The following is a 13615-nucleotide window of genomic DNA, read 5'->3' as shown; positions in this document are numbered from 1 at the left end:
AGAGTGTGATCTGATACAGCATCGAGTAACAGATGGATTTTAAACCAACAGTTATCACTTTTGTCGAAAGTCATGACACCACACCCTTAAATAGGGTACATTTTACTGTATGGAGTTTATAGTGTAATAAATCTGACTTTAAAGACTAAGGCAACCTGCTGCCCTCTGGAAGCACCCATGGCTCTGACCTGAGCAGGTTAGGGATTCCTATGGAGTTGGTCGCAACTGGGCAGCTTGGCGTTTCTCAGGAGCCATCCTGTTGGATGTGGAGCTGCCTCAGACATGCTCAGGTAGACTCTGCAGAGTAAGAATCAGGAGAATGAAATGTGCAGCAGAATGAAAGCAGGCTGCAGGTGGTGGGGGTTGAACACCCTTCTGTTTCCTTTCCTGGGTCCCGCCTGCTCTCGTGAGAGCTGAGTCTATGTTAAGACCAGTGGTTTGTGGTTTTTGAACACACTGCCTAAGAGGCTACTGTTTGCGAACAGGTTTGAAGGCTGCAGGGGTATGAGGAGAGGTGGCTTTCCCACATTCATCCCCCCCATAAACCCTGAGTTCCCTCATAACCACCTGACCCCTAGCCCCTCAGCATGCCCCCAAGATGCTCTCCCATGATAACAGGGAAATGGAAACACTGAGAAGAGAGTGTTAGGCGGGAGAAAGCATCCCCAGCACTGCTGTGTAAGCAGGGGTTGCAGGAGGGGGCAGTGTTCTGGGCAAAGGGAATGTCACAGAACTTGAAATAGTCTGATTTGTCTGGAGCCCGTGGTGGTGGCAGGTGAGAGTGGGAAGCAGGAACCACCCGGTATGGGAGGCCTGCCTTGCCTGCCCAGAGAAGACGTCTTTGGAAGGGTGTGAAGCAGGGGAAAGATGTGATCGGATGGGCCTCATTTTTGGACGAATCTCCCTGACAACTGGGTGAAAGGTCAGTTGGACAGACAGACTGGAATAAGCAGAGCTCACATACTTAAAATATACAAATCAGTGTGTTTTAGTATATTCAGAGTTGGGCATCCATCATCACTACAATCGATTTTACAGCACCCTCATCAACCCGGAAAGAAACCCATCTGCAGTCACTCTCCGTCCCCCCACAGCCGTAGGCCACACTCATCCACTTCCTTTCTCTCTAGATTTGCCTATTCTGGACATTTCACATAGATGGGGCCTGCACTTCTTGATGTGACCGATGGCCAGCAGAGCAGGTCAGAGGGACTAGACCTCTGAGGGACGGTACCCAGCTAGACGAGGACAGAGCTGGGGTTCAGGCTCCTGGTCCAGTGCCCTCTGCACATTATTTTGAGAGGAGAGTAAGGAAGCTTGCAGGAAGCCACTTACAGATTCTTTTTTTTTTTTTTTAAGGATGTGATTCACTGCATATTCTAGAGCTACTGATAGCCACAATCTAGATTTTATCATAATACAAGATTGGCTTTCTGTCTCCTATGCCTGTTTTAAATCTACTTATATGTAAATATTTTTGGAAGTGAGTGCCTTCCACCCAACCCTGCCTCTGTGGCTGCCTTTAAAACTGTTTTCAGGCAGGAGAGTGTCATAGCAAGGAACACATGCTCCTGAGCCAGCCTGGCATGGTTTGAACCCCAGCTCTGCTACTTCCCAGCTGTGTGACCTCAGGCAAGTTACCTAACCTCTCTGTCTCAGTTTCTTCAGCTGGTAAAATGTGTATAACCATAGTCCATAGCTCACAGGATTATTGCAGGGATTAAATGAGTTAATACATCTAAAATGGATAGAAATCTGCCAGGCAGTAAGTTTCTTAGTATTATCTGAGATTCTTAATTGTTGTGAATTCTTGCCGGCCCTTATTTTTAGTCGAGGGTGGGCATAAGAAGAGAGACTGACCCTTGTCAGGAAATATGTATACACATAACCTTCATTCTCAGTCTCCTTTGCTCTTTGATTGATGCAAGTCTGAATCAGAGAATATGTAGGATTATGGAGTCTGCTAACATCAAGATGAGATGATTTTGATACTGACAACTGTAAGAGTTGACCTGGATGGGGCTCTTCCTCATGGTCTGGCCCTTCCTGTCCTGCCTGCTCTGGTTCTGCCAGTCCTGGGTCCACTGTGTTCCTGTCCTCCAGCCTCGCTTCCTGACAGCCTGGCCAGGCTGGCCTCTTGCTTCTCCTGTACCTGGTGTTTCTAAGCCAGGATGCTTGGAGAGAAATATAAAACAGAATATATTTTAAAATGCTGAATTAAATACATTTTACTTTGTCTGCCCAATACAATTAATAGCCTGCTTTAAGAAAGGGTTTTCTTTAAAAATCTATGGTACTTAGCGCTGGATACTCAATACTAGTTACACTAAACTGAATATTGAGAAAAATCTGCTTACAAAGTGTTTGAGAAATTTGTTCTCAAGTGTGTAAGCATTTTCCGTATGGCACAGGTTTTTATTAATTTACTAAACAAAGCCCCTTTTAAATGGCCAGTGCCAGGGTCACCTTCAACCCTACCTCATCCAGTTAGTGGCCCGTAACTGAGAAAGGGGTGTGCAGTGATGCTTAAGGATGACAAGGGGGAGCACCTTCCCATCAGAAGAGGTGCCATCATCTTTGATAATCTGAGTGGTGGTCACCGTGACTCTGTGTTGTGTTTGAATAAAGCAAGATGCTTTTTCACTTTTGAGGCCATCTCTGAAGATATTGAAAGAGGCTGCCCTTCAGAATTCTTAATATAGTAAAATCTCTAAATTTAAATTTGGGGGAGGCAGAGATTATACCATGTAGCTCAGTCACTAGGTACTTAGTACCCAAGGCATGGTTGGAACCCAATTTTAAGTTCTTTGAGGGGCAGGAATAAAGCAGTAAGGCAGACTTCTTAAACCCCACAAGCTTACTTAGAGTTTATAGAGAAAAGACAATGCACAAAATCCAAATGATGAACAGTATTAGACAGTGTGTGTGTCAGAGCTAAACTGGAGGAATTCCAACATGAGATCAAGAGCGGTCAGGAAAGGCTCCAGAGAAAAGGACGGACTTGAACTGAGCCCAGACGCTGGTATTTAGATGAGCTTAGAGAGAGTGTGGGTCTCCTGCTGCCAGAGTTGCCTGGAGTGAGCGGAGGCTTGGGCTCTGGTGGTGGATGTGTTGTGTTCATGGCACTGAAGTCACTGCCCCCTCAAAGGGGAAAAAGATTTATCCTGTGGGTTGTGACTCTGCTTCTGTGACCTTGGCCTCCACCTTCATCCTCTCCCAACTCTTCCAACATCTGCCAACCAGCAGGTTCTTTGAGGCTGAGTGGACGCCACAGGAGCCAGCCCACAGGGTATGTGGAGAGCACACCAGGTGGGATCCTAAGTGTCCACAGTTGCACCTGCTTTCCACGTCCAGTTAGGTCCACGTCTGGGCACTGAATCCAGCCTCACGACAGCAGCTTACTGGCAGACTCCATCACTCTGCCTCAACTCTTGGCTTCCTTTTTCCTCTTTACAAAGCACCTGGTTGTGTGGATCCACAGGTCCCCAAAGGAACTGACCAGAACTGGGCTCAGAAGCTCTATGACCGGCACTCCAGCAGCCAGCACTTCCAGAAACCCCGCATGTCCAACACGGCCTTCATTGTCGTCCACTTTGCAGATAAGGTGGGTCTCCTCTTGATGGGCTCTGCATTCCCTGAGCCTCACCTGAGATGAATTCAGGGTTCCTGGGCAAGAGGGAGCTGACCTTTGAATTCAAGCGGCCTGAAGTCTCTTAGGTGGGGACTTGTCTGCCCTCCTGGAGCTTGAGAGAGAAAAGGAAAGAGTGGCTTCTTCATCAGGTGGCTCCTTTCCCAGCCACTGGTGGAAACTTAGAATTTCTCTGCATGGATTTGAGTTCTGTGTGCACTGGCCCAGTGCTTCACACATTTTCCTGTGCATGCAGGTCACCTGGGGTCTTGCTCAAAGGCAAGTTCTAATTCAGTAGATTTAGGGTGTGGTTGACAAGCTGCAGTTAGAGCACCCAGAGGAAGCTTTTGATTAAAGGCCATCTTATGAGAACTCCTTTTTAAAACAATATGGTTTTTCTCAGCTCCTTCTACGTAAATCCTGATCACGTCTTGGGTTTGCATTTTAAATGAGAGCATCTTTGGGTTTCCCATGTACTCACGACTCTTCAGAAAACACTATATGTTTGAGATGAAACTACTCCAGAAGCTGTTGCCGGTCCCTGCTCAGAAATGAGCACTAACTCTTTCTGTTTCCTGCCACGACCCCAGGTAGAGTACCTTTCAGATGGTTTTCTGGAGAAAAACAGAGACACGGTATATGAGGAACAGATCAACATCTTGAAGGCCAGCAAGGTAAAAAGCGCGGGAAGCGGGGAGGCGGAGCGTCCACAGCCAGTGGGGCGGGGCGGGGGCGGGGCGGGGCGTGGTGGTACCCGCCCGCCCCGCCCCGGAGTGCGGGAAGGCAGAGATGTGCGGGGGCTGGGGTCGGGGGGAGGGGGGGCGAGGGGCTTGTAGGTAATTTCAGTCTGAAGGCACTTGTGGGCGGCCTGAGGGAGGGAAGAAAGCAAAGGATGGCACAGGCGACTGGGAAGGATACCAGCTCATGGAAGGATGTGGCAGTGGGAGCAGCAAAGGAGGTGGCAGCAAAGGAGGTGACTGTCGGGAGAGACGGCGGTGAGTGTCATGAAGAAAGCATTGCCGGCGCCCATCGGGTCCTCTCTCCTCCGTTTCCGACCAGCAGGTGTGAAAACACTTGAAACGCTTCCAATCCTAGAATGAGTGCATTTAATTTCTGCTTAGTAGTGGTTGGAACCTCCGTATAGGCAAAAACTTAATTGGAATAGAAAATAGGATTTAAGGACACTTAAATCGACTATTTTGGTTGGTTACCTTCTCTTACCTGCAGAATTTCAGTTATTTCCTTCTCATGAGCATAACAGAAAGATAGCAAATGTTGTGTCCATTCCATAGGTAGAGGGAATAAGGCACCAATTCACCTAAACAAGGGTTTATTAAGCACCTGCCTTGTGAGGCACTGCCCTGCACACACCGGCGTGGTACAAAGGCGAGTAAGATCGATTCTACCCCCTAGGTGTTTACATTCTAGTGGGCTGTGAGTGGGCAGAAGAACAAACATACAGTAACTGAAAAGAGACGGGGTGTGGGCAGAGGAAGCACGGTCACCCCCGACCTGAAGCCTGCTCGCCAATGCTCCCGTGCAGATGCCGCTGCTGGCTTCATCCCTTCACAGCAAACCCAGAAAAGGACTCTCTGGGAGTTAGGAGGCTTTCTCCCCCACCAAATGATGCTGAGCTCACTGCAGGGGCCTGGTAACACTAGGAAGGCAAATTGATTTCTCCTTGTGATAAGCTTTAGATGAATGCAGTAGGGTGAGGAGAGAATACACCCAGCAAAATGGACCCAAACACCTAAAGGCAAGTAAACCCCACTAAGTCACATGGCTCCAAAGCAAGGGGTTTAGGGAGGATCTGAGTCAGAACCAGCACGTGAGCAGCCTGGGGCAGACCCCAACCCAGTGTCATCTCCGGATATTTGGGACATCGGGAAATTAGTTGTCACTGAGACAAATTGGCTCTGGGTAAATGTGCATATCATTTTGGAGTTGGGTGCAAGATTAACCCCTCAGCCTGCCAAGTGTTCAGCCCTCTAGTCTATGGTGGTTAACATGACTTTCCATTCTTTGCAAGGATGGAAGGGGACAGGAGAAGAGACACCACCACAGGGAGAGAGTAGAAGTGGGTGGTTTGAGCACGTTTCCTCATCGTGTGTGTCTTAGAAGTTAGAGGCCTATGATCTCCTGAAAGTGTGACAGTGGCCTTAGAGGGCTGAGAAACTTTATTGTCTTGTTATAAATTTCTCCTTTCAGGTAGGAGCACAAAATGAGGGGCTGGGGTAGAGAGTCTGGGATGCCCCGTTAAATGCAGAGTTTGGTTCTGCCATTGATTTTTGTCTTAATTTGAGTGTCTCTCAGGGAACCCAGAATCTAAAAGGGAGTTTCTCACACTCTCTCTAGCAGATCATCTTTGATTAGTCAGTGAGTTTTTCCTTATCTTTATTTAATAAACTTTATTGAATATTTGTGTGGTTTATAGGGGTAAGAAGTACATATAGCTAACCTCATGGAACTTAGAGTCTAGGGAAGAGATACACAGTTTAATCATAAATTTTGGTAATGCTGTGAAGGTAAAGAAGGCATTCTCGACCAGGATAATATGGACAAAAGTAATAGGGATGTGCTGGGAGTCCCTGAGATCACCCCCAAATTGAACCATTTGCTAGGAAGACTGAGAACTCAGCAGACAGTCATCCTCATAGCTGTGATTTATTACAACAAAAGAATACAAAGCAAAGGGAAAAGGTGCATGGGGCCAAGTCCAGGGGAAACCAGGCACAGACTTGCAGAGTCCTCCCCAGGGGAGTCTCACTGAATGTGCTGAATTCCCACAGCATTGAGTTATGACAGTACCTGTGAACTGTCCGCCAGGACAGCTCGCCTGAGCCTAGGTGTCCAGGGTTCCCACTGGGAGTCAGGTATGTGGGCACCCTTTGCCTGGCACATACCAGAGTTCCAGACTCCCAACAGGCAAGCAGGTGTTCAGCATAAACCATATTGTTTGCATAAACAGGCACAGTGAACTATTCTTATCAGGGATTGTGGAAAACTCCCCCCAAAAAGCATGTTTCCAGACACCAGCCAAGGGTCAACCTTGTAAGCAGGTCTTTCCAAAGATGGCAGTCTCAGACCTGCAGTGTTGGCTCTTTTCTAAACAGGAGCATCATCTTAGGTTGGGAGTACTGGATCTTTATTAGAAATGAAATACAGGCTCATAAAAATTCAAATAGTATGGAAATACATAAAAAAAAAAAAGTATTCTCTCCCACTCCTGACCCATCTTTTCATGAATTCCCATTCTGATTATAAAAACATACTGGTACATCTTTTTAAGATCGAAATGGATTCTATTTTATGTAGTCCTCCCTAATTTTTCACTTACCATTGTATCTTGGCTATCTTGCCAGATAAATACATGTCCACTTCTTTTCTTTTTCTTATTTTGAACAGCTGCTGGTATTTTGCTAGTTCAAATAATACTGCAAGGAATGCCCTTTACCTATTTCTTTGCTTACTTGCATAGTCATGTCTGTCAGTAAATTTTTAGAAGTGGAATTGAAGGGTCAAACAGTGTGCACTTCAAAAGTCTATAGCTTTGCTAAATTGGGGTGTCAAATACGTCTGTTATCTCCTCTTAAAAGGTACCGACTCCCTTCCCTTCCCTGCCCACCTGCCACAAACCTAGCCTTCCCCTCCACCAGCTTAACATTTCTAAAGAACCAAAATGACCTTGTTGCCAGTGCCTCCTGCCCCTATTGCAGCAAGCCCTCGGAGGTGTGGTGCTGGTGGCCAGCAGCACTCAGATTAACCAGGAGGGATTTCTAGGCCTACAGACCGTCACAGAAGGGTTGAGAACGCTGCACCCTGGACCCACTGCAGCCCATTTTAGACATCCCAGAAGATGGAAAGCAAAGATGGGCACTAGGTCACTAAAACACTTACAGATAGAATCTACACAGACTGCAGCTACAAATCAGAGAGTGATTGGAAATGTGCTTTAAATCATTTGGACAGATGGACGCGTCTGGCAACATCTGTCATGGTAGTATTTTTAAAGCTCATAGTTTACTGAGCCTCTGTCATTTTCTTTAAATTTTTTTCACGGCAGTCCCACAAGGTTCATGTAAGATGCATTTAAAAGCAGAGAGAAAAATAAAGACCTGGAAAGATAAAAGGCTCTATGTTATCAAGTTAACGCCCAGTTTTTTTATTGGTTCTCTCCTCCCTAAGCATGGTTAAACCTTACATCCTATATATGAATACAGTTTTTTTTGAAGAAATTTTTGAGATGGGGAGATCTGTTAGCTTTTTTCTTTTGTGTGGCAGCTCTGATGAAAAAAAATTAAGAAAGCATCATGAATAATTAAGCTGCGTGGGATGGAAGACTCCCATGTATCCTATCAGCCAAAGGGGTGTTTGAAGAACTCCCACCAAGAGCAGTGAAATAAAACGGTGTTAATGAGAATGTAATTAGTAAAGCCAGTTACACTGCCTAAGAGGCTGTAATACAGCTAATTGCTTTCTCAGCTATCAGAGAGCTATAAATAGAGACTTAAGTAAAGAAATGCCTCTTTACAATGTGACTTCAAGTTACTAACACTGATTTGTTTTAGATAGTAAAGGTGGGGGGGGGTCCCTTGTTAATGTTTATTGTAAAAAGCAATAATTTATCAGTCTGGAAAAAAGATCTCAAAAGGAGGATTTTTTTCCTCTGTAGATATCCTATTCCAGGGTGGCACTGTCTGTTCGAGGGATGAGCAGTGGGTCCAGGGTATATGCCAGTAGGTGCTGGGCAGCGAGGGCTGTGCTGGGCCAGTGTTCCTCAGCTGGCAGTCCTGATGCCATCTCTCCACGCCATCCCTGCGGAAGGGATCTCAAGACTGGTACAGTCCAGAGGCCAGGTAGACCGTATTGGTCCTGAGCTGCCTCCCCTGGGCTGGGACAATCCCTGGCATCCAGGAGTCAGGATGAAGTAGCTCAGACAAAGTCTAAACATGCTCTGCCCCCGTCTCCTTTCTCCCTCGACTTCAACTCATCAGGGATGATTGTGTATACGTTCCATTGCTTTACACACTGCTAGGTTCCTTATAGGTTACACACACATTCCATTTTGAGCAAATACATTTATGTTTTTTTACTTTTTTATATATATAAAATAGCTGTTGAATAGACACACTGTATAACATTTGCTTTTAAATGATTTGGGGGTGCTTCCTGTTTAAAATCAGTTTGTGCTGGTAGTTAAAAAGCCTCTACCAATATTTAGAATAAATAGGTAACAATGTAAGAGAGAACTTTAGTCAATAAAACAATACACTCATCCTCTGCAATACAGAAAAGTCCCCCCTTTCCTTCTTTAAAAAAAGTGAAGTGCTAAGACTTTTCCTCCAAATCCCCTTTAAAACTGTTTGAAACAAAGTATTTCTTACCTAAAAGTTCAAGATTATTTTTCCCAAAGGGTTAACATTTACCATGTAAAAGAATTGATTAAAAAGAAAATGTATTTTTTTATTATGTTTACAGCCAGAGCTTCTAAAGATAAGATTCTAGGCAAGAGATTCCAATCAAACTGTTATTATAGTGCATTTTATTTTAGTTTCACATGTCTGATATAAAGAAATTTTACATTCATCTGAACAGAACTGAATAGTCGTGATTTCCAAGCTACCAACTATGTGTACAGCTGTAATTGACATTTTTCTGAAACTGTCAAGTGGTCTTTAGAAAGTTTTCATATTTCTTTTAATCCCTTTTCAAATAGATCTACCTCAGGCTTTTAAAATCTATATATAGACTTGAATAGCAGAGAACACCAAAGCCAGTACCTATGGACACTTTGAAAACAAGTGACAAACAGTATCAGGGAAGTGCCTGGTTTGTCTGCAGGTATTATCGAAGTGCTTTCAAGATTGAAGGGAGCAAATTTCTAGAAAGACCCAGGTGGATCCTGTTTCCTGGGGCTGCCCTAAGATGAATTGTAGTGCTTCCCTTACGGGTCAGCCAGCTGATGAATAGACTTTCTAATAGGTCTAAAAGCATAACTGAGTTAGTCAATTAAAGAAAAAACAGCTTTCTCTCACTCAGAAATGTGTTCTTTTGCGTGAATCCTGTCAGAAAAGAGCATGGTAACTACTTTTTGTTGAGACTTTGGGTTTGTTTACACTTGGGCACTCCTGGGACACCGTGGTCCCTGTGGGCCAGCCCCTTTACCCTGCTGGTGGACTGGGGGTGGGCCGGGGCGGTAATCCGTGTTTCTTGCCCAGTCTCTTGCTGTTGCCCACAGCCCAAGGTTGAACATGGTACCTCTTGGTCTTTCAGTCCTGTGGTCAAACTAAATATCCCTGTGTGTTCACTGAGCATGGAAATACAAATTCTTAATAGGATGTGAAGCCTGCCTCCCACCTAGATTTCATATTCCAACAAATTCCTCTCCCTCTCCATCCCAGAGACCCAGCCACTTCCAAATGTAGTCTCAAAAGCAGGGATCTACAATTAAAACATAGCTTTTAAAATAAAATACAAATTCTCTAGGCTAAACCTTTATTGTGTTTTTTCCCAAATGTGTTTTTCCCTTAGCCCAGTGGCAATATAGATTAAAATCTGCCTTGAGGAGAAATTTTCATGTTTTGTTCTCTTGTCCTAATAAATCCTTTAATATAGCAAATAAATAAAAGGCATAATTTTTCTGGATTGAAGCAAGAGAAAAGGACTTAAATTTTAAGATACTCTCCTCATGTGGTTTTGATATATGCTCCTGACCTTAGAAATTAACAGGTTTTTTCACAGAAAAAGCCACTATAAATGGTTTCTATAAATCAGACCCCTCCAACATTGTAGTCATGTAGTTGGTAACTTCTCCCTGAGACTCAAACATCTTGGAAGTCCATTTCAGTATATGAATTAGAATAATTGTGTTTTGTTGACTTGACGGCCTGAATCACTGTCTTTAAAATATGAACCTGGCTTCAGCCTCCCATTAATTGTTTTCCCTATGGAAATTTCTGGGCGCCACTGTGACTGGGCGCTTGGCCCTTTCTCACATGTGCCTTGGCTCCCTGGCACCGGTTTACGAAGCTCCCGTCCTGGGCTGCCCTTTCCCGCTCCTCCAGTCCCTCGTTCCCTGCCCCTCCCCCTGTTCTCAGTTAACATGTGTGAAGCTGGCTCCCTGCGTGGACAGTGAGGACCAGCGAGTCCGTAAACTAGGGGTTACTGGATATCGTTTGCATTCAGGGGAAACTCTGGCTGTGGGGGAGAATGCATTTGTATGAAGGTATGCCTGGAGGTGGGCACTCAAGTTTGCCGGTGACTACAGTGATCTGGGAGGGGGAGGGTGGAGGTGGGCCTCAACCTGGGCAGTGGCGTTCTGGTTGATTAAGAAGGGGCTGCTGAAACTTAAGTACGGATAGAACTTGGTAATTGACTGGGATAAGAAGTAGGGTGGTGGCCGGATCTGTAATCTAAATCTGGAAAGCCAGCAGGTGAGGGTGGTTTGGGCCATCCTGACCTTGGAGTTCCCAGTGGAACACCCAGAGGAAGGAGGAAGATGGTGAGCAGATAGTTGGCACTGTGGGTCATGGTGGTGGAAGAAGATCAGGCCTAGAGAGACAGGCTCAAAGGTGATGGTTGAAGCCATGAATGACACCGTCCAGGGGATGAGGGTTAGAACAGTTCAGTGGTGAGGATGCAGTTTTGGGAAACGGCAACTCAGAGGAGAGAAATGCAGGGAGATGGGCCAGTGAAAGGTGCAGGAAAAGAGCACAAGATGAGAAAAGTGGGCAGAGAGCTGGAGGAATGCGGAGCTGCTGAGTCTCAGGGAAGAGGGCTTCAGAGAGGGCGCCGGGCTCAGCAGCTCCAGCCCTGGCTCAGCCGTTAACTACCTGCCCCGGCTGAGCCAGTGCCGCTGCCGGGCATGTGGGCCATGATGCGGTTCTGGTGGGTCCCTTCTCCCTGCACCACTCTTCCCTCACTAGCCACAGCAAGATGAGCCTTGACCTTTGTTTCTTGCAGATCTAAATTCTGTGATTCTGTTTCCTCTTCAGTTCAGCATACAACTTCCTAGTTTGACAATGGAGACAAGATTTTTTGTGTATATACCCCCTAATAAAAATAATAAAACTAGATCATAATTGAGTGCTTACTGTATGCCGGGCACTCTTCTCCATACTTCCGTGGGTTGTCTCCTTTAGTCCTCTCTTCAGCTCTCATCCTCCATCAAGGGGGAAGACCAGGAGGCTGGAGGGCCCAGCACAGACCTCAGGTGGGACCCAGTTGCCACAGGCTGAGCCTGGGGGAGGCAGACACGCATGGATGGAGTGACCTGGGAAAGGGTCGTGGAGGATGCAGGGTTGGACCTTGAGAGATGGGGCTCTTGGGTTGAGCAGAGAGGAGGAGGGAGTGGGTGTTTCAGATAAGCATAACAGTGAGCAGAGATGTAGAGATGGGCATAATGAGTGTGGTGGTCTATGGGACAGCAAAGTGACCAACTTCATTGCTTTAAAACGTATTATCTGAGAGGCGGTGAGTGGGATCCGATTGTGGAGCTCCTGGAAGACAGACTAGCACATTCAGAATTGGTAGAAGATGGGAGACACCCATCTATTGGGGATTATAGGAAGAGAGGTGCAGGGGATTGGAAGGGCAGAGCCTGAAGTCTGAGGCACTGGCACGTGAGCCTGTCTTCTGTTGGGGCTGGAAGTGGCTCAGGGGTAGAGCATGGGGCCTGCTGCTCCCTTTGGTCCCTCCCCACCGGCAGGCCTGTGGTCATGGCCTCACAACACTTGCTTCTGTCCCCAGCATTGACTTCCCCAAGGGATGCTGGCAGGACTGTGTCTTGAGACTGGGACTCACTGCACTACCAGCACCTCATGCACGGCCTGATCTCTCCCTGGTCCACACAGCAGTAACAGGTCCTCCTACTGAGCCTCATAACAACACCACGTAACAGATACATTCTTATTCTCATTTTATTGATGAAGAGAAGGCTCAAGAAAGTTAAATAGCTTTACAAGATCCAGTAATAATAAGTGTGGAAAAATGTAAACAATTTTATTAGACCATAGCTACCTTCTACCACACCACAAGAGAAGGAAGTTTTGCCCATCTTTTTTCTTTTTTTTTTTTTTTTTTAGTTAGTCATCAACATTTAATTTTTTTTTTTTTTTAAGTTTTGCCCATCTTTGTAGGTGAAAGTTAAGTAAGATTGTCTGGGAAAATTACTTTTTTTCTTTCCTTTCTTTAAATTGAGATGTAATCCTTATACCAAAAATTCACCCGTTTAAAGTGGTTTCAATGGTTTTAGTATATTCACCAAGTTGTACAATTATCATCACTCTAAATTCTAGAATATTTTCATTACTCCGGACAGAAACTCTGTCCCCAGTAGCAGTCCTTCCACCTTCCTCCTCCCCGAGCCCCTGGCAAACACTAAACTACTTTCTGATCCCTGAACATTTCCTGTAAATGAAATCACACTATGTGATCTTCTGTGCCCAGCTTCTTCCACTTGGCGTGTTCATGCCAAGGTTCATGCATGTTGTAGCGTGAATGAGGACCTCACTCCTTCATGTTGCTGAATAATATTCCATTGTGTGTATTCACCACATCCATTCATCAGTTGATGGACATTTGGGTTGTTCCTGCTTTGTGACTATTGTGAATAATGGTGCTCTGGACTTTGGGGTTCAGGTTTCCGTGTGGACGTGTGTTTCCCGTCCTCTCGGGTATGTACTGGGGAGCTACTCTGGGAAGGTTTAAGCAGCCAAAAGCCCAAGAGCTCTCATGCTCCATATTACTCCTGTGTTTGTTTCTAGTTCCCACTGGTGGCCGACTTGTTCCACGAAGACGGAGACTCCGCTCCTGCCACCGCCACGTCTTCAAAGGTCAACGTTCGCTCCGCCAGAACCCCCCTGAAAGCCTCCAACAAGGAGCACAAGAAAACCGTGGGCCACCAGGTCAGCCCTCAGCCTCAGGGCAGGGAGCTGTGAGCCGCGGCTTGTGTGGCGGGGCTGCCGCTCCGTAGGTGAAGGTGTGGGT

The 13615-nt window shown here is 46.0% G+C and overlaps 1 protein-coding gene across 4 annotated transcripts in view; it reads left to right on the top strand.

The window, feature by feature from the left end:
• MYO5B (myosin VB) overlaps positions 1-13615 on the top strand; it is a 294119-nt gene that overhangs the window by 205403 nt on the left and 75101 nt on the right. For all 4 annotated transcript variants that reach the window (XM_074355274.1, XM_074355275.1, XM_074355273.1 and 1 more), the window contains 3 exons: positions 3482-3604; positions 4219-4302; positions 13393-13533. In XM_074355274.1, the coding sequence (XP_074211375.1) occupies positions 3482-3604; positions 4219-4302; positions 13393-13533 (348 nt within the window). The remainder of the gene's footprint in view (positions 1-3481; positions 3605-4218; positions 4303-13392; positions 13534-13615) is intronic.

This window comes from Camelus bactrianus, chromosome 30 (genome assembly GCF_048773025.1).
Source record: "Camelus bactrianus isolate YW-2024 breed Bactrian camel chromosome 30, ASM4877302v1, whole genome shotgun sequence".
Classification (NCBI taxonomy): domain Eukaryota; kingdom Metazoa; phylum Chordata; class Mammalia; order Artiodactyla; family Camelidae; genus Camelus; species Camelus bactrianus.
The sequence above is the reverse complement of the archived record's forward strand: the minus strand, read 5'-3'. Positions and strand labels throughout refer to the sequence as shown.